The sequence below is a fragment of the Silurus meridionalis genome, chromosome 7 (genome assembly GCF_014805685.1).
Source record: "Silurus meridionalis isolate SWU-2019-XX chromosome 7, ASM1480568v1, whole genome shotgun sequence".
NCBI classification, from domain to species: domain Eukaryota; kingdom Metazoa; phylum Chordata; class Actinopteri; order Siluriformes; family Siluridae; genus Silurus; species Silurus meridionalis.
Window position 1 is genome coordinate 20,266,415 of NC_060890.1, and position 26,044 is coordinate 20,292,458.

A 26,044-nucleotide genomic window follows, 5' to 3' on the forward strand; every position below is an offset into this window, starting at 1 on the left:
ACTTATTGTACAGGCTCTTTAGATAGATGTGGTTTTGTAGGTGTTGTGGGATGTAGGTGCTCATCCTTTTAGAAGAAAGAACGAGGTCTTTTCAGTTCTATAGTTTACAGCTGTTTGGTATTTTTTTTATTAATAAGTATGGTATGTTGCAGTGATTGGAATGGTGCACCTGATTACATAGTATCCTGATGTGTATTTGGCTACAAATGCAGCACAGACTCTACGAGTGAAGGCCATCGGTGAGAGAAACACAAAATAGCTTTCAGTGCAAAAAAAATAAAAAATGAAGCTGGTTTACACACACAAACATTGTATTCTCACCATGGTAGATATTGAGCTTTTCTGTAAGTCTTTTGTTCACTCAGAGCACAGCCAAATTCATGCTTGACTGGAGACAGCACTACCAGCAGCTCTTCTTCAGAGAGAGAGAGAGAGAGAGAGAGAGAGAGAGAGAGCTACATAGACAGACAGAAGGAGACAGATACCAATGTCTTTGCTAATATTTCCACTAAGGAAATGTTGGAGCAGTTAGATGCTTCCTTTGCCTCTAATAACACCACAGATTGATCTGTTCTCTCTGGGACTACCACACAATTAGGTAAACAAAACTCCATTCACAATACCAGCTGCTCTCGCACTCATTCTCTGATTGTTTAGCTCTCGGGTGTGATAATAAGTACACCCTATTTCATGCCAATGCAGCAGGCACTTCAATACATTTATTATTAAGGTGTTTTCAAAAGGACCGCTCAGAATGTCTGATGTAATTTCTTGTTTTTTCTTCTCTGCTTCATGTTCTTTTCACAGCATTCCTGTTTCTTAGATTTACCATCAAAAGAGGGTTTTTTGGATCACAGCCTGAATACTTTTTACCTCCCGGGCGGTTGCCAGGGCATCTAAACAGAATCGTCTTGTGTAGTTGTGCATTTTGCGTAAAGGCATCCTCATGGATGTTAAATGTGAAAGCTGGACACAACAACCCATGTCTCAGATTCGAGCTGGACAGGATGGTACGTCTGACATAGCATGGAGGAGATCTAGAGATGAACTTTCATGGAAAAGACCTCCTCGGGCAGCTCGTCCACACAGCTGTATAGAAGGCAGACTGAAGGACGAGTTTATTCAAACATTGAACAATTTACAGATTTGTCCCCTTCAACAGCAGATGCCTCCTTCCCCCCAGGAGAACGACATCCCTGAGAGTGTAAGCCTTAGTTTGGTGGCAAGCTCTCAGAGCAGTCTGGAGTCTCTGTGTTCTCAACTGGAGAGCAGAGAAAGAGTTCAAATTAAGACAGCACCGAGCACTCAGAGGGCCAAGGTATGCTGCCTTGCTCCAGTTCGGATTGGATGGCTGCCTTTACAAAGACATGTGGTGAAGAAAGATGGGCAGAATGATGCAGCTCAACAGGATGGCACCAGCTGCAAGGTATGAGCTAAAATAGAGGTTTAATGCTGCTGCAAAATATTTTAAATATGTGTGTGCTTTTCTAAATAGTTGCTTTTTCCATGGAATATAGTTATTTAAAAAAAATTATATTTGGTTATACACATTATAGGGTCAAAAGCCTGTGGACACCAAACCTACAATATATGTGGTTCTTCCTTAGACTTTTCAGCACAAAATTGGAAATAATGTTTTTTTCCTTATACTGTAACATTACAATTTTCCTTCAATAGCACTTAAAGGGCCAAACCCGTTCTAACATGACAATGTTGCTGTGCACAAACTGAGCTCCATGAAGATATCAGTTACTTAGTTTGATGCAGAAGAACTCAAACATCCTGCACTGACCTTTCCTCTAAATCAGGGAATACTTTAGGGAGAATCTGAATCTCTGACTTCTTCTCAAACCTCCTGATACCAGTGCCTGATGTCACTAATGCACTTGTTGCTAAATATGCAAATCCAAAATCTAATGGGAAGTCTTTCCAGAAAAGTGGAAGTCATTATAACAGCTAAATGGAACAAAGTATGTTCAAGGGATGTTCAGCAAACACACATTGGTGTGATGGTCACGTGAAATTAAGTATTCTTTTATTCCGAAAACTATAACTTTGGTCTTTAAAATCAAAAAGCAAACAAAAGTGTAAATCTATAGTGTTTGTTTATACAACTAGATGAGTTACAGTATTTTTACAACACAGTTTTTATCTTTAGTCCAAGTCTAAAGATTTTTTCAATGTAATTAATTGTAAACATGCATTGTAGTGTTTGCAGTAGATTTTGGAGCTGCATCTTGTCCCTCCTACTGTTCTACTGTCTGTCAATCCCTTCTCCTTCTCTCTCCCATTTTTTAAAATTCTATTATCTTAGCCACATCTTCACAATAAAACAGCATCAAGAGTTCTGTCAATCAGCCCAAATGGCGAGGGAAGTGTAAATGGATAGAGATTTAAAAAAAAAAAAAAAGAATGAAAGCTTGAGAAAGCATATATAAAAATAGAGAGGTATAGAGGTGATCTCTATAGGTAAAAAAAACCCTAAATGTATGGTGAACTTAAAAGCACAGCTATTTTTTATAGTTTTTTATAGTAGTTGTGTTTTAGGTGTGTTGCAGTTCTGTATACTTTTTTCTCAGAAATATTCTGGTCAGGGTCGCTGTGGAGCCTAAGAGTCTGCCCTGGGAAATTGGTTAGGAGACAGGAATACCCTATCCATTAGAGGGGCATCATGCACACATAGTCAAGACAAAATCCCCAGGAAATTATTAGCAACAGAATGTATTGATAAAGCTTTATTCTGTCATATATTGATTCTGACCTGCTAAGTACAATACACATAATGCATACAATACATATCGGCAAGATTCCTATTGGCCCCATTACCCCACATATTCTCACACCACATAGTTCCACCCCCACAACATAGAAATCTATAAGTTTACTTAAAACTTTTACTATGTATCTTCTAGCTAGTTTGTTTTTGATGCTAAAATCCAAAAACCCTAAACCCGATTTGACATTGTTTTGAATTCACATAACATTTAATATGTAAATTACACAGTTAAATACAGGTCTGGACTGTTCATCTGAATTATTTTAAAGAACAAGGTACAGGATTAAAAAAAAAAAAAAGTCTTATTGTGACAGTCTATAGGACACGACTATAAGAGCTGAACATTGTGTATACGAATTCAGATGGTTTATACAGCAATGTGGTTCAGGGAAGTAATGGGTAGTTCATAGACTCTTTATATATTCTGAACAAGGCTTCAGTGGGACTCAGAAGAATGAGTAGTCTCAGAGGGATTTATTTTCTACTGGACGTGCATGAGCAAAGCATTGCAAAATCTGCGCAGGTTATGTACAGGAAACAGAATTGAGTAGTTTGCCTCTCTACAATCTTCTAGTCTGGGGTAGATCTAGAAAATTATTTACTGGGTGGCAAGGGCATGATAATTATGCAGGGTGGCAACAATAGAGCAAGCATCCTTGCAAGGTTCTTGTGGATGCAAGGAATGATGTACATGTGTATACACAGCATCTCAGAGAGTTTTTCCTTGACACTGTCACGACTGGCTTGCTCATCAGGCATAAACAATTATAGAAAACAAACTTGTAGGCAATAAACTTACACATTCTTTTAAACAGCCTTATAACTGCTTCATCCGTGTAAAACTGCTTTGACAATGTCTTTTGTAAAAAAAATAAAAAATAACACAGTGGAACCACGATACCCGCGACCTTGACATTCGCAACCTTGATAGTTTGCAACTTTTCATTTGGAACCGGACTTAGAGTAAACTTTCTTTTGGCTTCTCCCACTAGGGGTTGCCACAGCGGATCATCTGTATTCATGAGCTGCACTTGTTTTTATGCTGGATGCCCTTCCTAACGCAACCCTCCCTATTTATCCGGGTTTGGGACCAGCACTAAGAGTGCACTGGCTTGTGAACCCTAATGACTGGGGTTGGTTCTTTGACCAGGGATCGAACCCGGGCTGCAGCAGTGAGAGCGCCGCATCCTAACCATTAGACCACCAGGGAACCTGGAACGGGACAAAGAGTAACTCGGGAAAAATCAGAAAAGCCGCGTGTGGTTTGAAAGTTCAGGATAACATTTCAAACGTTTGTACTAATAAATGACATCAAATTGTTTGAAAAACTACAAATAAAAATGAATGAATCATTCATACCTTCCATAAAAAGGTAAAACATAATAATCATAGCAAAATTGTCAGAATCGAAGTATTTAAGCGTGCACTGTATATTAAACTTCAGCCGAGAAACAAATCATTTAAATGGGCAAGGGTGGCGGAGAGGCAGGGGGCGCTCACCGACACCTCCCCCCGCCTGGTTGCGCCCTAGGCGACCGCCTAGTTTTCCTGTACAGTCAACCTCTGATAATTCACTGTTTGGAACTGTGGTTTGGAAAATTTGCAGATTCTCATTTGCAACCTTACTAACAGCAAATTGTGGATTATCCTAAAATTTGCAGGAATCTGCAGCGGGACCAAATGTTTGGGAACGTTAGGAATAACATTTTAAACACATTTATAAAGTGACAATGTCTAGATTAATTCACTAAGTTACCATATTTGGCCTGTCCATGCTGTAATCTTTCACATCTGGAAGTTTATACATTAAGGAAAAAAATCTGTGCGCCAAACAGCGTAATGCATATTGAGTAGTATATAAAAATATCGCCGACACCAGTTTTGTAGTGCAATACAGTCATTGGTAGAATAGCACAAACTCCAATAGTGTAGTATGCAATTTAAAACCTGAATTAGTTCTTATATGCATTATTGTAACTTTCACAGAGTATAGCTTAGCCAATTAGCTCACTCCACTCAAGCAGAGTGAATGTAGGTGTTTTACTTTACCCTGAATTCATACTGGATGCATCACGTACATGCATGAAGGCACATCAGCAAGAACAAGTCCCAAACAATCTAATTATCACACTGACTAATTACATTTGTTGCTAATTTGCTCCTAAAGTTTGTAACTCACATTGCTATAAAGGAAAATCTGCTCCATATTTTACCATAGTGGGTGTGTGGCTACGTGTGAAGCCTTTTAAAAACCGAAATCATGCACCAAAAAATGTGACACAAGCCAGTGGAAGAGTGAAAAGCTGGTGTATATTCCTGTTTGTAGCTCCATGTTGGTAAAAATATGTGCACAGAGAGCTGCTTGTAAAAATGGAAAAGAGTGTGATCTTGCCTTAAGGCTTTGCGTACCCCCTGGGCAAACAGATGCCCTGATTTCATGTCGGTCACTTTTGGTTGTTGTCTTTAAACTGTTTTAAATAAAACATACTCAAACATGTACATCAATTCAGATTTAATGCTAATGTGAATAATGTACTGCACAGAGCTAGATACACAGTGTCATGTAATATGTAGGGAGTGGATACAAGTGCAAAAATACTCACATGTACAAAACAAACACAATGAAACTAAACACACACACACAAAAAAAAACTTTGAACAAGGCTGCAAAAACAAGCATAAATAAAAACCATGGAGAGGCAAACTGAGTCTTTGAGAAATGTTAATTAATAGACAATGGGATTCAGGTGTGCAAACATGTGACCTGTGAAGGGCAGTAGCTGATCAGAAATGTATTTTGTGACCATAGTCCTGAGAGAGGGCTCTGTGGGCCAGAGCCATGTCCACAAAGTGAAGTTCTCAGCTAAGCAGCATGGAAAAGCAATGTCCTTAGTTGAGCAAGATGATGGAGTGACATCTTCAGCTGAGCAAGATGATGGAGTGACGTTTTCAACTAAACAAGATGGTGGAGTGACAGCTTCAGCAAAACAAGATGGCGGAGTGACATCTTCAGCTGAGCTAGATGGCTGAACATCCAAAGTGAAGCCGGAAGCATAGTGAGTCATATAAAAGGATGAACATAACAGGCTCTTGCCCATGTCCTCCATGTTGTTGTGAAGGTTTAGAACATCCTCACCTGGAAAGCTCAGGTACATCCTCATCAGAGGCAATGCAACATTCTTAGTCAGACAGGAAGGCTGTCTCCTCAAAGCAGGGAGAAAGGTGTTTCATCCTCGGCTGGCAGGTGGTCTTCTCACAGTAGGGTGGTTACCTCAGCTGGACAGGAATGCTAAGCGATGTTCTCCTTAGAGCAGGGTGGCACAGCAAATTTCAAAATAGGGAGGTGGGTGGGGTTTTATGCTTGTTTTATTTAGAACCATGCCTCTTCTCGAGTGGCACTTGATATCAGGACTCGCCAGGAGTGAGTTCAGGAGTCCATCCATCTATCTGGTTATGCTGCCTCCGGCTCTCTTTTTTTGGTTCCTCTTGCAAAAAATTGTAGTAAAGTGCACATGTGCAAAACAAACACAAATTAAACAAATAAATAAAGAGCAAAACCTGAAATTTGGAACAATTACAAACGATTCCAAACATGCGACATGGTCGAATGAGGTGCAGTTGCCTATGGGAAATGTATTTTATTACCAAAGTCCTGAAACACAGCAACAACGATTAGAAGGAAAATTTTTATCAGCTTTTACATAAAATATCAATTCACTGTTTAGCTAGTTTTAGTCAAACCCAGTTACATGTTCTTCCTTGATGTGACACTTTTAGTCCAAGAGAACACAATGACAGCATAGCAATTGCACTCTGATGGGAACCAAAACAACCAAATCAATTTAGCTCTGATTCAAACCTGACAAACTGACTAAAGGATGTGAAAGTGGCCTTAGCGATCAATAAGTGTGTAATCCTTCAACCATCTTGAAGAATAAAAAAAAAATATATATATATATATATATATATATATATATATATATATATATATATATATATATATATATATTGAGGACGGTCTATTATTGCAGCACAAACCTCAATGTTGTATTCTAGAGTCTCCTGGAAACTTGTCAGCAGATTATGATCACAGTGAGAAAAAAAAACTGATGTAAAGGTTTTAAGGTTTTTCCAGCTATTACTTAATTGCTATGCAGAGAGGAGAAATACTGTATGTGGACGTTTATTATCTCATCAAATCATGAAATTTGTGTGTCAACTATCTAGGAGCATATAATAATGAAAAATTTACTTGCTGTCACATATAGTATGATGTTGAAGTTTGATGCATTTTACTTAAAATCCCCACAAAATATAGACTTACAAACACGAATGTCAAGGCAAAGTCAAAACAGTGCATCAAGGTGATATGCGGTTAAGATTAAATTAATAAATAAATTTCATTGTTTCAACCTTAAAAATCCATAAAAACTATTTCCTATTGGTTTTTAGGTCTATCGTGCTATCCGTGAGAGACTGGGGATATCGGCGAAACAAATGCAAATCCGCGATATACCGGGGGCGCAAGATTCGAACCGCGGTAAAGCTGGGGATTAATGTATTTACCTTAAGTGATATTCAGAAACATTCTCAGTTCAAGTCAAGGCTGGAAACATTTTTATTTTGTCAAGCCTTTTATCAGTACATTTTTCTTAGGTAAAGGATCTGATCAGAACTGGTGGGATCATGGATATAGAGTGTTCGGTGAATAAAAATGAATTGAATTTACTGAGCTTGAAGACCGTCTCTAGGTTACATACGTAAACTTAGTTCCCTGAGGGAACGAGACGCTGCATCTAAACTCTTAGGGAATGCTTGCTTTTGGCCAACAGCAAAGTGTCGTAATAATCAACCCTGCAGCAAACTGTTCCTGCAGGAACTCCAGCACTGAACCAACCGGGCAGTTGACTGGGTCCAATTGGTGGTGCACGCACCACGCAGAGAACAAGCACCTTTTAGCGGCATACGACCTCTGGATTGGAGGATGGTCTCCTCTACCTCAGTAGAGAAACCAGCTGCTAAGAACTGTGCCTTGAAAGTTCCCAGATCCGGGAAAAAAGCAGACCTTGTTGTAGAGGCTGTGATGCAGGGTGCAGGAAAAAGTCCATGGGCTTGCAAGCTTCCATAATCTTTTCCTCTTCGGAGGAAGAAATGTGAAGCGCTGCGCTGCTCACGCTGGGGGAAGAAACCGCCAAACGGCATGCTTCCCCCAGTGAGTGAGTGCTAGACCCGGCAGGTGAGGTGGGAAAAAGGGACACGCCGGTCTTCATGCATCACGACATCCAGCACCGCTTTGCCTAGGCAAGATGGCCCAAGCCGCGAGGGAGAGTGTGCATAGCCATACGGCTACAATGTGAGCAGTCGACTCCCTCGAGAGCCGACTGAGCATGCTCCTGTTCCAAGCAAACGACACATCGGCTGTGCGTAAAATGAAGCAGGGCAAGAAGGAACACACAGTCGGAAACTCTGCTTGCTTTTAAAGTGCATGCCTGCACAGATTCACACACAAAGCGGTTACCTGAACAAACAGAAGCTAGCATCAGCTCCACCGCATGCGCATTTTGTAGCTGCCTGGCTGGATTTCACATGTGATTCAGAGCGTGAGCAACGCGGACCCATTCCCTAAGCGTTTCAACGCAGCTCAACAACTCAAGTGGTAAGTGGAAAGTGGTAGCTCGGCAGATAAGATGTTGGACTTCTAAATGAAAGGTCATGAGTTCAAATCCCAGCACCACCAAGCTGCCACTGCTGGGCCCTTGAGCAAGGCCCATAACCCTCAATTTCTCAGCTGTATAACTGTGATAATTTTAGTTGCTCTGGATAAGGGAGTCTGCCAAATGCTGTAGATTTCTTGTTTGGACTGTCACATTGTGTTCAAATTAATATTCGAAGAGCAGGTATTACTGTATATTTCCAGACAGCATTTAACAATTTCATTCATTCATACTTAATGAACAAAACAAACACCTGAATGTTCAAATACACAGAGATTATATTCCATTTTAATATAATGCATTATACAAAATAATTTAACTATGGCATATAGCTTTAGTTTGAAACTTTCTGGCACATATAAACAATTTGCAGCTGTGAAAAGTGACATAAGTCATGAAACAATTCCCTGTAAATCCTACACTTTTTGTGTATGCCATTAAGCATATACTATCTGTATTTGTACATACAAAAGAAAAACCATTAAAAAGACATATGATGTTGACATTTGACAATGGATTAATGTAAGAAAAGAGCAACAGTTGAACAGACTTGTTATCGAAGGATAATGAGGAAAAAACAGCCCAAACACTTGTCAATAACTATGAATGATGGAGTGATATGGGTGTTTTCTTGCAGGTGAAGCTGAAGCCACCTATTACCCCTGTATTGAGCTGCAGTTCTGTCAAAATGTATGGATCAGAGCCTGAAGGTAGGTAATGCTAAAAAAAGAAATTTGTTTTGACTTTTCTGAATATTACATGATTTTCACTGATACAGTATATACCCTGAAACAATCCATCTTGTCCTGTATGTGCATCCCATCATAGTTACAAACACACAACTCCTCAGTCTTCTGCACATCTATTTTTCACGTTCGAAGCACATCAGCCCACTAACAGTGAGACAGATAAATTCACAGATTAAATATGCTCAGAGCGCAGGCTTGTGTTTGACTCTGAATAAGCTGTTATGCGGAATAAAACTCAGGTAGCTTGTGTGACAGCATCAGCCTTGTTTGTTGTTTTCTTCTCATGTATATTCTGTGCACTTTTTTCATATTATCATAATAAGGATTCATTTCAGGCTGCACATGACGATTTGGGGCACGGTGTGTGTTTCTGTCAATCATGATCTGAGCTTATGGCTTTCTAGACTAGTGGAAATTATCCAGTGATTGAGTTTGAAGGGTAAACAGGCGAGAAACCTGCATTTTACATTCATAACATGCTTTTATTTCTATCAGGCTAGTAATTGTAGCATGTGACGTGTTGATTTTTGTGGAAACAAGGAAGGATCTCTTTCTCTTCCTGATTTATTTTAGGTTAGAAAGTGACCAGTTTTCCATGGATATTTGATAGATTTTTGCCTACATTTCGGAAGAAAATGGTGAAGAATGCAGCTGTGATATAAAACTGTTGAGTATTCAAGGTTAAAATGAAGATTGTTAATGCATCAAGGCCTTTGTCTTTTTCCCGGTTTCTCTTGGCCCATATGGTAGCATACTCTGTGACAGGCAAATTTGTGTGTGTTTGTTTACCCAGCTCTCCCAGCATGTACAACATCATTAACTCGGGATGAGTGTCAAACAGCTTTTATAGCATGATCTGTCACACTCTCATAGTCATTCCCTGATTTTTTTAATCCTGAGGAGAATGAAAGAAGACCGGGATGAAGGACTTGTGTCTTTAAGGCGTTTGACTGTCAGGTGTTCATTAATGGGATCCAGTGTTTCTGTTAAGGGAACAACTACAAGCCTTAGTACACTGGGCACCTTTAGTGTCAATCAATGGCAGGGTCACCATGGTGACTGCGATGTGGTGCAATCCATCATTACGTGGTGACATGGCACCTGTCCGGTGAAAAGTGCTCCGTCTTTCCTCATCTCTCAGTCTGTCTCGCCCTCTCTGTCCTACTTTTCTGTCTTACACACATTCAGACACACACACACACACACACACACACACACACACACACACACACACACAAACACTTCTTGTTCCACCAGCTGAATATAATGACACAATGCTGGTTTGGTCAACATAAGCAGCACTTTGTTGATTATATAAACACACACACACACGCACACACACACACACACACACAGTATGGGAAGGAAGCTACATTTATTTCACACACTAAGAAAATGTAGCTCATTTTACCTACACTTCTGTGACTAAAAGGATTCTTCTCTTTCTCACACACAGATGCTTCCGCTAGACTTGGGGTAAAGGGAATGTCAGGCTCCATCCCTGTACAGGTAAATTCTCTTCATCATACATCACACTTCATACATCATCATAACCACTGAAAATTCACACTTCACTGCAGGCCTTTGTGTTTTCTCTGCTTTATCGAGCTCAGAACCCCAAAACCCTTCACACTTTGATATAAACATAAAATATCTTTAATAATATATTTGCATTTCATGTTTAACAGGGTAATGTGGAACTTTACTCATCCTGATCCTTCTTTCATAATGTATTCTGTTATATTTTAATATGAAAAATTCTGACAGCCAGTGACTCAGCTGCTCTGACAGGCATACCTCCGTATGAGGTGTATTCTTTCATTAAATTTTATTCTTTTTGAAATAACTTCTTTTTTCCTACGAGAAATGTAATTGTAAAAAAACGGAACAGAGATTCTAACGTTTTCTCATCATACAGCATCAACCCTGTTCAGTCTATTTCTGAAAATATTAAGCAGTTTAATAAAAAATAATAATAAAATGCATTAAAAAGCTAAAGAATCAAGATGGTTATTTGGCCCCCTGCAAACAAAAATGGCTAGAAAATAAAAAGTTTAATAGTATACCAGTCTGACAAACCAAACAAACAAACAAAAAAATAGCTTCTTAGGTTCATGTATAAAATATGTGTTTTGGCCTGGGGAAAATCCGCCAGATATTTCTGCTACTGTATTCTAAAAAACAACCACTGAAGATGAAAAATTGATCTGTTGTAAGTTAAGGCGAAATAGGTAACAAGTAGGATCAGATTTTTAGCCTTGTGTGATATTGGATTGTTTTGTGAAACGAGGGCGTTTCTGTGATTCTGTTCCTGTCAGCCATTTTGTCCGGTCATGTATGTGGTGTCATTTTACATGCATCTTTTTTGTTGTTGTTTTGTGTATTTTTGTGTGTGTGTGTGTGTGTGTGTGTGTGTCACTCGTGATAAAGCTGTCATGCATGAAAAGAGAGGAGAAAAGCACTAAGGTTTAGGGATGGACGGGAGGAATGTGCAGAACAGGAGAGTATAGAGGTGGCATGACCAATCAAGCCTGGAGAATAGACCAAGAGAGAGGATTAAAGTGAGAAGATGAGTGGAAAAGACAGGGAAGAAGAGGCAAGATCATGACATGACTGGGTGAAAGGATGAGAGCAGTTGGATGGGGACCAGAGCTGGATTTTTGGGTAGAATTCTAGAGATGATGGGCAGTTTTAGCAGATTTGTAATTTCTTTCAAAACAACCTCGATTCAGGCATCTGAACAAAGACATGAAGTACTAAGAAAGCTTTAGCACACATACCAGACAGAGTAAGGCAAATGGCTATGAGGTACTATGTGCCATATCTTTGTTGGACTTTGACAGCAACATGTACATATAAATAATATTTTAATATGAAACTTAACGGATTCGCTGACACTTTTCTGTTCTTTGAAATGTGTACATTTTCCAGAAATCTATTAATGACAGTAGAGCTGGGTGCCGAAATGTAATATTTTTGGGGATATTTCTGCTTTTCGTGACCAAAAATATTTTTAGGAATAGAGCTGTTATTTGAACAATGACACCACAAAACTATAGTTTATAAGAAATTCGTTTATTCATTTCTATACCCATAACTGTGTTTTTTTTTTGCCAGTCTTATGGCATCTACATATATTTACCTCATTGATAGTGTATGTTGAATAGAATGTTTTATTACGAAATATATAAATATACACAGGTACTGCAAAAAGTCACCTAGAACATTATAATTAGTAAAATAAGCTCTCCATCTTTTCATAGATGTGCTCAATTTTTTCAATTTGTAGTTATGGGTAAACAAACAGTGATGCAGCATGTATTATTGCTGCCGTGTCGTTGATTCAAACATGAGCTCGAGATACTGTGAAGTTTTAAGTTGGTTTCCCAGAGATTCTGTTGTTTTCTTGCACTTCACTGCTGGTTGGTGGACAGGCTGCACTAAGAATTGCCTCTAGGTATGAATGAATGCATAGACGTGTGTGCATGATGCCCTGGGATGGACAAGTAACTGTTCCAGTGTCACAAGATTGGATAAAGAATTTCCTCATCTCTGACCAGATAAAGTGGTTCCTGAGGATGAATAAATGAAGGAATGGTAGTGACATTGTCATGTAGGACTGAGCAGGAAATTGTATTGCTTCAGTGTGAGACATGGTTAAACCTACATATTATCAGCTTTCATAAAAGTTTTTTTAATGTGTCAGATGTCTGTCTTTTTCAAAAAAACTTTACTGTGAGTGTAATAAATGTAGTCTTTTCTTAAATAGTTGAGATTTCTGAAAGAAAAATCACTAAGCCATGGCTGTCCTTGAGCTATCATAAGAGTATTAAAAATAACATATTTTCTTTCTCATTTCTCTCATACAGGGGACAATTAAACAGTAGATAAAGAATATATTTAAAATACTGAGGTTCAAAAAGGTACAATACGACGATGAATATTTTAACGTGACACTAACCAGGTGAAACTGCTGGAGTAAAATTTGGCAGCGCACCAGCAGACGCATAATTTGTTGCAATATGAGTAGGAGGAAACATCTGTGCATGCCTCAACAGTTTATCTTGACTGGACCATTAAATTAGTGCCTACCAGTTCTATATTAGGTATAACAGAACATATTGTATTCATAGACACATGAAAAGAAAGATGCGACAGCAACGTTTGGGGGAAAATAGGTGATGAAATAATAAAGAATGGAACGAAAAAGGTGTCTTTCTGCTACTAGAAGACTATGTTCTCTAGGGATCTCTGAGCTAACAGAACAGTGTGAGAGATTCTCTCACTTCAACTGTTACAGTGACCGTCTTAGTACAGTGGTTCAGTGAGAATGATTTGGACTTTAAATTCGGCTTAATACACCAGCTTAGAGACTGAAATTTAAATACAGTACATCCCACCAGCTTTTTTGCTTGACATTGATTAGGCAAAGCAGGGTCGTGCTGGGATTCGAAATGGAATCTCTTGTAATACTCAAGCAAATAATAAAGATGAGTTTTGGCTTCAAACTTAATTAAATTATCCTTGAGCTCCCCTGACACTAAGGCAGTTACTATGGCAACAGTAAAAGCTCCCTTCAGTTTGGGAAGTGTTGGAATGGAAGATATTGCATGAGCTGATACTGTGCCCATAACTGTGTACATGCGAGGACTGGAAATAAACCCTTTGTCATCATAAACCATAAACTCAAGGTTTTCAGGTGTTAATATTATTTTCCTTTGCCAGGCTGATGGTAAAAGAAAGGTCATTCCAGCAGAAAGAAATAAGGACACGCCGTTTGATCGGGCCACCAGCGTGCAGAACACACCCCCTGACAGATTTCTGTGGCAAACCCCAGAGCACAGGAGAGGGAGCGTTCCCCAGGTATCCCTTCTCACAGCACCCCCTGTAGGCGATAGAACATCTCCCAAACACAGCAGCTCTATATCCTCCATTACAATCACCTCCAGAAAGGTCATCCGTTCCTCAAGCATGCCTGATACCAGCATATCCGGCCAGGATAGAGACAGGATGGCTTTAAACAACCACAACTATGACCCAGATTATTCAAACAGTCTATGCCCGACAGAGGTCACTCCACAGAGGAAAGCCCTTGTGGTCAAAATTACTGAGCAAAGAGAAGAAACCAATAGATTTCTGCAGCCAGATGCTAAAAATGTCCCTGTCTTTAGTTTCTCTCCAAGAAGGACTACTGGAGAAACATGCTTCTCCACTAGAATGAGCTCTGGAGCTGCAGCTTCTGATCTCTCCAGCATGAAGAACCACCCCTTACAAGCTTCTTTAAGTCTGACTAGTAGAGATAACCTTATATCAGAAAAGTCTCAAATAACCCACACAGAATGCCACTCTCAAATCCCTTCTTGCCTAGCCACCCAAGAGTCCCAGAAGCCAGTGGTCCTCCGGAGAAAACCCACCATTATCAAGGTGCAGGAGCAAAGAGACAGCTTAAGCAGAGTGGACAATGGCAATAATAGGAATGTGGCCTACAGGCACAGCTTCAGTGGCCTCAAAATCACTGATATGAAACCACAGTTAGACAATAAATGCACACTTTCTGGATCTGAGATGCAAGCTGCAAATAGCCAAACCAACCTATACAGGTCAACAGTGTCCCTCCAGATGACATCCTCCAATCAATGTCACCTGGATAACCCACATGCTGCAAGAGGATCCCTACCCCGGAGGCCTGCTAGTTGTTATGCTAGTCTGTTTAGCCCTGTTGAGGCAAATGCTGGTGAAATTCAAAACACTATTTCTGTGCTACCCCATGAGACAAATATTGGCCCTGTATGCTCCACAGCCAGCACCTCAAACAGGTGTTGGAGCAGTAAAGGAGGAGAAGAAAATCATGACAGGATTTATCTAAGGACGGGTAGCTCTTCATTGGATAAAGCCCAAAGCATGATGGAGTCTGATCTTCTGAGGAACCAGCCTTTAACTCTCATCAAAGTCCCAGGTAGGAATCCTCAGAGTGTGTATAGATGAATGCATCCTGATTCATGCATGCTTTATGGACTGTTTGGCTGTGATCATTTGTGACAGTCAAGCTCTCACAGCAACTTTTATGATAGAAAAGTGCAGTTTTGGGCACACACACACACACACACACTCTCAAGTTGTCCAAAGCTCATGTTAGTTTTGATGCATAATGGATCACAGTGAGTCGGGGAATGAGGATGAGAGCGAGAGTTTAATTTGAGCTACAGAACACACAGAGATATGTACATTACTGACTATCTTTTACAGCAGTGCCTTGAAACAGATCATTATCGCACTTGCTATCTTTCACTCGTCCTCTTCACTTTCCCTTTCATGCTCTTATTTTCTCTCGATTTCATTTTCCCACGCACCTTTCATGCATATTATATTGCTAACCTGCTTCTGGCTATATCATGATCACTTCTTGGGAATTTAGCAATATGAAAGCTGTAGGCAGCAAATTTCACAGTAGCCAAGTGAACACACACACACACACACACACACACACACACACACACACACACACACACAAATGCTGTATACTATATATTCTTATATTTTACAATCCCAAATTGATGCACAGACACTGACACACACATATCTGTATATCAGCATTCTGGACACATACTCCTTTCTTCACAGAAAGCTCAACCCATGAGACCTACGATGCTATAGTAGCCCTGAATGCTGCTGCCATTATAGCCAATATAAAGCTGCATAGTGACCAGAAGAAAAGAACCCAGAGCGATGGCAACTCAACTGGAAAAAGAGCCTCAACTTCCATGAGCAAACCTGCAGGTAAACATTCACCTTACAGGGATGCTTACTGAGGATTCACACTGGGCAGGGTTTACTGTTAAAGGAAATCAATGACTGGATAGTGTGATGAAGCCCAAAAGCAATGTATACTTACTGTTACCACTTACTCTTAAGCTTTCACTTACATTATAAAAGGTTTCACACCAACCTTTCTTTTGTCCCTTTTTATATTAATAAGACAAAAACATGCAACACAGTAAAGGTATAAAGAATCATACAGTTGTTGAAGACCTTCCCATTGACTGTAAAAAAAAAAATCTGACTGACTGAACATTTCCTTACAGAAAAGCTCAGCAATACCAGGTATTACACACATTTTTAAAATATATATTTACACTTAATAGGTCCCCTGGTGGTCTAGTGGTTAGGATGCAGCACTCTCACCGCTGCGGCCCGGGTTCGATCCCCGGTCAGGGAACCAACCCCAGCCATTCTTAGTGCCGGTCCCAAGCCCGGATAAATGGGGAGGGTTGCGTTAGGAAGGGCATCCAGAGTAAGAACATGTGCCAAATCAAACATGCGGATGATCCGCTGTGGCAACCCCTAACGGGAGAAGCCGAAAGAAAGTTATATATTTACACTTAATGTATACATCTATTTGAATTAAAAAGAAAAAGGGGCTTTTTACTTGTCATATATACATTACAGCACAGTGAAATTCTTTCTTAGCATATCCCAGTGATGTTAGGAAGTTGGGGTGAGAGTGCAAGGTCAACCATGAAACATTGCCTCTGGAGAACAGCGAGTTATGAGACTTGCTTAAGGGCCCAAGAATGGCAGCTTGGTGATACTGAGGCTCAAACCCCTGACCCACCGATCAGTAACCCAGAACCTTATCCACTGAGCTACACTCCCCCAATTAGTGGTTACTATTACAGTGACAACAAATTTGAATGAGCACATTAATATACACTTGTACTTGAGAGAACTACTGACTGAGCTGCTGTTATAGAAAATTAATTAACTCGTGTGGACACAATGAAGAAGAAACCTTGAGAGAACCTCAAGACGTTCACTTCATACAATTTCTAACAAATTAAGCATACTTCTTCTTCTTCTTCTTCTTTTGGCTGCTCCTATTAGGGGTCACCACAGCGGATCATCGGTCTCCACACTACATCTGCCTCTTTTAAACCAACTCCCGGCATGTCCTCCCTTACCACATCCATTTTTGGCCTTCCTCTTTTCCTCATTCCTGGTTTCTCCATCTTCAGCATTCTCCTTCTAATTAAGTGAATTCAGGAATATTTTGCCACAGTGTAAACAATCTAGTATCATAATTCAAACCACCCAGACCAGGCAGTTACTAAGAATGGATAAATAAACGTTTTAAATAGATTTTCTACATTCCTATTACTAAACATATTTCTTCGTGTCATGTGCTCCATGTCTGACTGCTTGACCATGTTAAAGTGTATTTGCTCCTGCCTGTAGATGGATGCTGATTTTGTTGTACACCCCTTGTCTCAACCAACCGCCATTTCTTTTGAAATGATATAAATATCAGAATCATATCTGTATCTGCTTTCAAATTAAAATGTAAACCTTTAATGTAACTAACCATGTTGTCACATGACTCCTAGGCAAAGGACGATGGAAAAATCTGTCAGACTCAATCTTCAGGACTGCATAACTAGCACTCTAGATAATATGCACACCCATCTTGTTCAGAATGCAGCACTGAACATATAAATATTCAGAGGAAAAGTCTTATTTATTTGCATGAACATACTTTACACTAATGAATGGTTTTAATTAACAATTCTGATTAAATTCATAGTGTGAAAAGATACTAGCAGCCTGATCGTATTACAGATTTACAAGTAGGGGATGTTTAAGAGGTCTTTAGCATAATCGTCTGGCTCAGGGGTATGATATGATAGGGAGGCCTGAAATGTGCTGGTTTTAATATGCTCAGGACGGTAAGTATCTCAGGGCTCTGACTCAGGACACACTCATGTGTGTAATGGCAATATTGTGTTAGCTCAGGATCACGGATCAGATGCAGGACATGAGTTGTTTGTAGCCATAAACATGAACCTTCCAAGCAGGACTTATCTAATAATAAAAAAAAAGCCAAGCCAATATAAGTTTTCTTTCCCTGAAACAATTTTAGGGAGCTAACAATTTAACAGACGATAGGATGTTTTTTGAGTTATAAAAAGAGGGAGAATTAACAGAGCTTTATTAGGACTATCTAATAAAAACAAAATGCTATGTACGCTGACAGGTGACGTGAATAGCATTGATTTTCTTATTACTATCTGTCAAGGGGTGGGATCATTTTGGCAGCAAGTGAAAAGTCGGTCCTTGAAGTTGATGTGATGGAAGCAAGATAAATGGGCATAAGCTTGGAGTTGAGTGACTTTTAATCAGCTGTGCAGTATCATAAAGACAAAAATACAGATAGCTCTAACAACTCTAAGGCAAACCCTAATGTTTTTCTTATTGTTTTTCACAGAAAGCCTTATTTATGTACAGGCACATAGTTTCCATTCATGGATGCCTATAATGGATAATTCTGATTAAATTAAAGGTGTGGAAGTACTTTTCTACCCTAATATTCTATGATTTCTGTGAAACCTTTGGTCAAATGAGGCGAAATTAAAGTTTGCAAACTCAATATATGCTCAATCTATGAATCATTGTCAGAAAGCAGGGGTCCATAGACAGACAACAACAATCTAAAATAATCCACAATTGTATGACAGGGAAATGAGATAAAGGTCAAAACAACAACAACAAAAAATACACAGAACGTTTACTGAAAAACAAATCTCTGACCTAACACTAAAACCCGATGATATGTGTAGTGAATATGTTGACAGACTTGTCCAGGACTAAACACAGAACAGGTGAATAGATTAGGGGAAGTGGGAGTGGAAAGAAACAGGAAACAGTAAAGTGACAGGACTGAAACTGATAAGGAAGAAGCTGATAATGTAAACATGACAGCATTCTTGATGGTTTGAAAGGTGCCATAATTTGGTATAGCTTCAATATCAGGCAATTTATTAAGCCAACCATTATATCTGTGAGATCCTTCCCCATATCCATCATTTAATGGATTTCCAATATTCCCAGAATGCTTTCCTTACGAGGTGTGACGATGACAGGTATTTGATTTATGAAATTTGAAGTATTACTTCAAAACTGTCAGTGTATTTTTCTACAGAGAAATTGTTAATGTGTCATCTTTAATCAGGAGCCAGAGCTGATAACGTAAGCGTTGCTGAGAAAAGCATAACAGTTTCCTGTCCTGTTGAAAGTGGGACAGCCACAAATATGAAGCCATGGAATGCTGAGGCTGTTCCACTTGAGACTACTGACGACTTATTATCACAATCTCACACCCTTAGTGTAAGTCAAGCTCTAATGCTGGATACAAGATAATGGATAATGGTGACCTCTTACTTTTCTAGGCATCTATTTTGGCATAATTAATGCTTATTAATAATCACATCATGGCCATTACTTTGAGTGGAAGGTCAGCTGTGTGTGTGTGTTTGTGTGTCATTACAGAAAGCACTGGGGCATCAGAGGGCAGATTTCATCAGGCAATCTCTTAGCTCACACCAGCACAATCTCCAATCCACTCAGGCACAGAAAGGTGAGCAATACACACTGCGATACACACGTTAGCATCAACACATGTATTCTCATGGTCAAACACATATACATGCATGCCTTATATGTTGCATCTTGAATGCCAACACAGCCCACACAGTAACACTAAAATAAGTATGTAATGTAATATCTAACAGCAGATCTTTGTGCTAATACAAAATATTCTAGAAAAATAATATAATAATATATAATACAACGGCGATTGTAGCATGTCACACATTTTTGCTAATATCTCTGAAAATGGCTTTAATTATGAAAGTGAAATATTAGTAACATTTTGACACATTTGACATTCTAAAATATTTTAGTTGTAGTGTAAAAGATGTGTTTAGATGTGCAGTTTTTAGTTATGAAGTTAGTCTGCAAATACCTGTTGCACAACACTTTTACAGAGGATATGTCTCCCTCTAGTGGACACAAGTGGCAAATACACAGCAACAAATATACTTGTAATAGTGTTTAGTACTGAAATGCTGAATGAAAGAAAGAAAGAAAGAAAGAGAGAAAGAAAGAAAGAAAGAAAGAAAGAAAGAGATGGAATTTACTACATGAATTTTCACTGAACCATTAATATTATAGTCATATCTATAAACAGTGGTGCACTCTCAAAAGAAAGGGTACTAATATGTCGATTCATTGTTTTGTTCCTTAGCTTTGGCTTTAAAGGTACACTACATGCACAGTTCTATAAAGGTCTATTTTCCAAAGCCATAGCTTTGATTGCCTGATGATGATATGATACAGCAGTAGCATTGCTTAAATCTAATTCAAATAACTGAGCAAGTGCACTTACTAAGTCGTCATAGTACATACAGAGGGCCCAGTTCGGTAAAGCTTAGATCCAAATCATACCTGCTTTACAAAACCTGCCCAAAATTCACTGTTTTGAGCTCAGAGTCAGAATGGAAGCTTGGTAAGAGACTTGTGTGTGTGTTCTGCAGATAACATTTTCGAATCGGCGGACCAAAATATCTTGGGGAAGCAGATGCGACTGCAGTTCAGACAGTGAATTCTAATCGGCGCTGAAGTCACACAGCACATTTCCTCCTCCTTTCTGTATCTCTCATACCCCATTTCAGTCTCACTTACTCCCTCCTCCTGATGCTCCTATATCTCCTCTATCTCTATTCATCATGAGTGAGGTGTTTTGAGTTCCTGACTGCAGGGTTTTACTGCTCATAGTATTTTGTTTGTCTCCATACTGCTGAAGAAACTTAATCTGATATATGAAGTTTGTATTATGTTTCCGGCTGATCCTGAAAGCAGGAGAGCTTCACAGTAAATAATCTCAATTGATTGAGAGCGTTGCACGGACCAGCTTGTCTGCGCTGTCGTTCAGATAACGCTGTCGGCTCTGCTTCCATATTTGTAATAACATCTGCACACCATCATGACTAATCTCTCCGTCTCTCTTTATGTGTAGAATTAGTGAGTGTGAGAAATGTGTAAGATAGACTAACCAAAACTGGCTTTTTTTATTCGTCCCACAAGATACTCCATGTGGTTTTATACCATAAGCGTAATGGGATTAAATGTTAAATATCGCTCCATAGCCTTTTTCTCAGCACCATTAAAACAACAACAACAATAATAATAATGCATTCAATAATAGACCTAAATTGGACGATGCAGCAGAAAGTATTTCGACTTCAAAGAAACACTGATTTGATCATAAATTTGTATTTCTGTAGGTTCTTTCATGTTTTCCTAATGTTTGTGTCAGTTTCCTTCATCACTTTTGCTAGTAGGTGCCATACATCTGTTTGTGTATATGCGGTTGTGTGTGTATGGTGCCCTGTGATGCACTGGTGCCTCATGGTGTATTCCCACCTAGTGTTCCAGTGTTCTGTATGGTCTAAAGACCACCATGTCTCTGAACATGATTAAGCAGTGACTGTAGTTAATGCCTTTTAAAATGTACTGTATGTTTGACTTTAAATAAAGACGAATGTCAATAAATAATTACTCTCAAAGCTCTTCTTTTTTATAGTAAATTCATCGTAACTCTGTTTAGTCAGTATTTCTCATTTACCCTTTATCTCTATTCATAGAGATAAAGCTTCATCTCTATCTTCTATATCTATATCCAAGTCATTTGTCACCAAAGTTTACGAGCATTAATCTTCCAACCACTTATGGTACTTCACCATTTACTATAGTTGCTGTATTCAGTCCCTTCAGTTGTTCTTAATTTTGCATAAATATCATCAGAAAGAAACAGACTTTCATTTGTGACATATACAAGTACAGCACAGTGGAATTCTTTCTTCACATCCCCAAGATTATTAGGTAGCTAGGGTCAGCTATGATATACCACCACTGAAGCAAAGAGGGTTAAGGGCCTTGCTCAAGGGCCCAAAGGTGCTTGGGCTTTCAATCAGTGACCCGAAGCATTAACTGTTGAACTCCCACTTCAGCCTTCATTTATGTTTATGAACATTTTACATAAGCTCAGCTGACAAGTTCAAATTGTTTACATATATTAAAAATAGGGCTGTCAATCGATTAAAATATTTAATCATGATTAATCGCATGATCGTCATTAGTTAACTTGCGATTAATCGCGACTTAATCGCACATTTGTATCTGTTTTAAATGTACCTTAAATTAATATTTTAAGTTTTTCATAATATAATTCAAATGGGCAAGACAAATATGGAAGCTTTATGCAAATATATGTTTATTATTAGTGAAACCATATTCAACATAGAGCATGAAGAACAAATATTCTTGAAAATGTTTTTAAGTAATTTTGGTCTTTTCAATGATGTAAATCATCAGGACACCAAATGGAACTTTTGCTATGTTTCCAATGAGGTAATACCGGAGAAACTGTACCTCTTCTACCTTTCATACAGATTACATAATCAGAGAATAATTGAGAAAATAGACATTTATATATATATATATATATATATATATATATATATATATATATATATATATATATATATATATATATATATGTGTCTGTTAAGCAAAATATTCACTGAGATTCAGGTGGTTTTATTTATGTCTGTGAAGAGAGATGACAGATAGCAGAGGGCACAACCTGCCTGTTTTCTTTATTTTACAAAAGCACAGTGTTTTGTTGTTACTATGAGTGTATACAAATAAAAGTAGACCCTTTACAGATTTGAATGATGTATTGCTCTTATCTGTATGATCAAAAAAGACAGAGTAATTTGAGGTCGTTTCGGCACTATTAGGAAAAAATAGCACAAAACACGGCAGCAAGTTTGTCGCCCCCCAGAGGGTTAATTGTGTGCATTATGGCGGATTATGGTGCTGATTAAAAATTTCGCGCATCAGTAAAACAAATGTTTAGTGATTAAAAATTATTTTTCTGTCGTGAATAAACGTGTTGCGTTGAAGCTTTTAATTTCGCCTCTTTTCTATTTATTTATTTATTTATTTATATTCATAATAAAAATGGTCACTGAAATGCACGCTGCATTAATCGCGCATTAATGAAATTAGTGTCGTTAAAAGGAATTTGTCTTAACGCGTTTTTAATGCGTTAATTTTGACAACCATAATTAAAAATAATGAATAGTAAATAAACTTATAGGCACTAAACTTATATAATCTTTTATACAACATTATAAACTTTTTATCTCTGTAAAGCTGTTTTGAAACCATTTCCAATGTTAAAAGTTCTATACAAATAAAAATGAATTAAAAATGAACTATTTTTCATTGATTCTTTTGGTATTCTCCTGTGTAATCTTCTAACGCTTAAAAAATGAAAGATCCAGCAACTTTTTATCCTAAAATCTTACTAAAAGTATATGTATAACATGTATGGAGGTAAAGGAGAGGTTGGGAATGGAAAAATCTGAGGTTAGTCCACCGCATCTAAAAACATCACATACATTTGTGTACCTCCAACTGTGTGCAACAGTTTGAGAAAGAACCACAAATGCTAGAAAAGTCAAGTGTTTCAATACATTTTTCCATATTGTGTATTTATGATGCACACACATACAAACACAATCACACCAAGAAATATTATTTTTAGTCTTATGGATGAAGCTCATATGCACAAGATAACAATAACACAATAATATATATTTAGTTATTGTTAATGTATGGCAAATAATTAAAATCCATCTGTATATATTATTCCCTTTTTACATCCAGGTGTAGGAACTGAATTTGAAGCCGTCTTTGAGAAATGGATTAGTCATTTAGAGCATTTTCTTTAAATATTAACCAGCCTGTGATATATTTAGCACTCAGAATGCAAGTGTTGAGAAGATGAAGATGAGTGGTGATGAGGATAGATACAGTGCAGTATGAACATTGCTATAAAATATGCAGCCTTCTTTGTTTTGAATTGTTTGAGAAAGCTGTGTGCTTGGCCTTACTGGTGTTCCATAAACACACTAGTGGGTCATAATCCATATTAATGTGCAATAATGGGAGAAAGGCCCTTTGTCCTACAAGCTTGATTACTTGCTGTATAGAGCAGCTCAATGGTGTTCCAGCACAAACACTACAGAGTAGGAAAACCAAGAAAAAGAAGAAGCACAATAGAGGTTTCCTAAAATCTTTGGCATTTTGATTTCAGTGACCCCGTGCTGTGTGTGTGTGTGTGTGTGTGGGTGTGGGTGTGTGTGTGTGTGTGTACTAAAATAATAGATGTGTGTATGCAAAAAGAATAACTATTAAGATTTGAAGTAAGTGGAGATGTTTTGTAGATAGCTCTTCTATTTAGTTGAATTTGTTTACCAATTGTTTAATATACATAATAATAATACACCTTGTGTGTCCAAACTTTTGGTCTGTACTGTATATATATTATATATACAGTACAGACCAAAAGTTTATATATATTATATATACAGTACAGACCAAAAGTTTATATATATTATATATACAGTACAGACCAAAAGTTTATATATATTATATATACAGTACAGACCAAAAGTTTATATATATATATATATATATATATATATATATATATATATATATATATATATATATATATATATATATACAGTACAGACCAAAAGTTTGGACACACCTTCTCATTCAAAGAGTTTTCTTTAAAGCTTTCCTTCAAAGTAGGCATCAAGAGAATGCCAAAAGTGTGCAAAGCAGTAATCTAAGCAAAAGGTGGCTACTTTGAAGAACCTAGAATATGACATATTTTCAGTTCACTTTTTAGTTATGTATATAATTCCACGTGTTAATTCATAGTTTTGATGCCTTCAGTGTTACTCTACAATTTTCATAGTCATGAAAATAAAGAAAACTTTTGGTCTGTACTGTATATTTGTCGAAAATATTCCTGAAATATTCCTAAAATGTCCTGATGCAGAACATTAAACATTTATACAATAACAATAAACTATTTATCAAATGTATTTGCTTTACTCTGTAATTAATATTGTTTTTCTTTTACTGATATTTCACCTGTGAGTTAACTGGTTTTAGTTGGAGACTTATCAGCAGCTGTGGCGACCCCTAATGGGAGGAGAAGAAAGAACAATAATAAGTAGAAATAGAAGAAGAAGAAGAAGAAGAAGAAGAAGAAGAAGAAGAAATAGAGGAAAAGACAAATAGGAAGAAATAAAAGAATAAGAAGAAATAGAGGAAAAGAAGAATAAGAAGAATACGAGGAAGAAAAGAAAATAAGAAGGATAAGAAGAAAAGAAGGAAAGAAGAATATAAGGAAAAAGAAAAGAAGAAGAATAAGAAGAAGAATAAAAATAAGAAGAATAAGAAGGATTGAAGAATAAGAAGAAAAGAAGAATAAGAAGAAGAAGGAGGAAAAGAGAAGAAAAGAATAATAAGAAGAAGGAAAAAAGAAGAATAAGAAGGATAAAAATAAGAAGAATAAGAAGGATTGAAGAATAAGAAGAAAAGAAGAATAAGAAGGATTGAAGAATAAGAAGAAAAGAAGAATAAGAAGAGGAAGGAGGAATAAGAGAAGAATAAGAAGAAGAATAAGAAGAAAAGAAGAATAAGAAGAAGAATAAGAAGAAAAGAAGAATAAGAAGAATAAGGAAAATAAGAAGAATAAGAAGATAAGAAGAATAAGAAGGAGCAGAAGAGGAAACAGGAGAAGAGGAAGAAAAAGAAATGAACTGGTTTCAGTGTATGGTAATTACATTTACCATTATATTCATACTTTAAGTTTAAAGTCCTACCTGAATCAATCCACCTTTTAATTCCATCATTATGACGCCATGACTATAGAAACCGTCAGAATTATAAAGAACCACAGTATAGTTACACACTAGATATACACTATACACTTTAAACTATAGCTAGTGTAATTATCACTGCTGCACTGCAAACTTCATTACATACGGGTGATGCAGCTGTGGCTGCAGTGAAAGGAGAATTGTTTTTTTGACTGCAGCTGC

The 26,044-nt window shown here is 37.8% G+C and overlaps 1 protein-coding gene and 1 long non-coding RNA gene across 3 annotated transcripts; one reads left to right on the forward strand and one right to left on the reverse strand.

Moving 5' to 3' along the window:
- Window positions 1-377: 377 nt before the first annotated feature.
- c7h10orf90 (chromosome 7 C10orf90 homolog) lies at window positions 378-21,626 on the forward strand. Of its 2 annotated transcripts, XM_046854562.1 has the most exons (9): window positions 378-598; window positions 808-1,426; window positions 9,128-9,200; window positions 10,696-10,748; window positions 13,965-15,195; window positions 15,861-16,016; window positions 19,243-19,397; window positions 19,560-19,647; window positions 20,606-21,626. In XM_046854562.1, exons 2-9 carry the CDS (start codon window positions 947-949, stop codon window positions 20,671-20,673), a joined length of 2,304 nt encoding a protein of 767 aa, XP_046710518.1. In that variant the 5' UTR covers window positions 378-598; window positions 808-946; the 3' UTR covers window positions 20,674-21,626. The 2 variants fall into 2 exon arrangements, with proteins under 2 accessions (XP_046710518.1, XP_046710519.1); XM_046854563.1 differs by lacking the exon at window positions 19,243-19,397.
- LOC124389229 lies at window positions 5,274-6,634 on the reverse strand. Its single transcript, XR_006926534.1, has 2 exons — window positions 6,422-6,634; window positions 5,274-6,259 (listed from the first exon to the last, which is right to left on the reverse strand). It is a non-coding gene; the product is annotated as an uncharacterized LOC124389229 (long non-coding RNA).
- Window positions 21,627-26,044: the final 4,418 nt, after the last annotated feature.

Coding starts and splice junctions, on each gene's coding strand:
- c7h10orf90 (XM_046854562.1), top strand. CDS start 947: ATGGATGTTAAATGTGAAAGCTGGACACAACAACCCATGTCTCAGATT. Junction 9,201..10,695: donor GTATGGATCAGAGCCTGAAG/GTAGGTAATGCT, acceptor TCTCACACACAG/ATGCTTCCGCTAGACTTGGG. Junction 15,196..15,860: donor AACTCTCATCAAAGTCCCAG/GTAGGAATCCTC, acceptor CTTTCTTCACAG/AAAGCTCAACCCATGAGACC.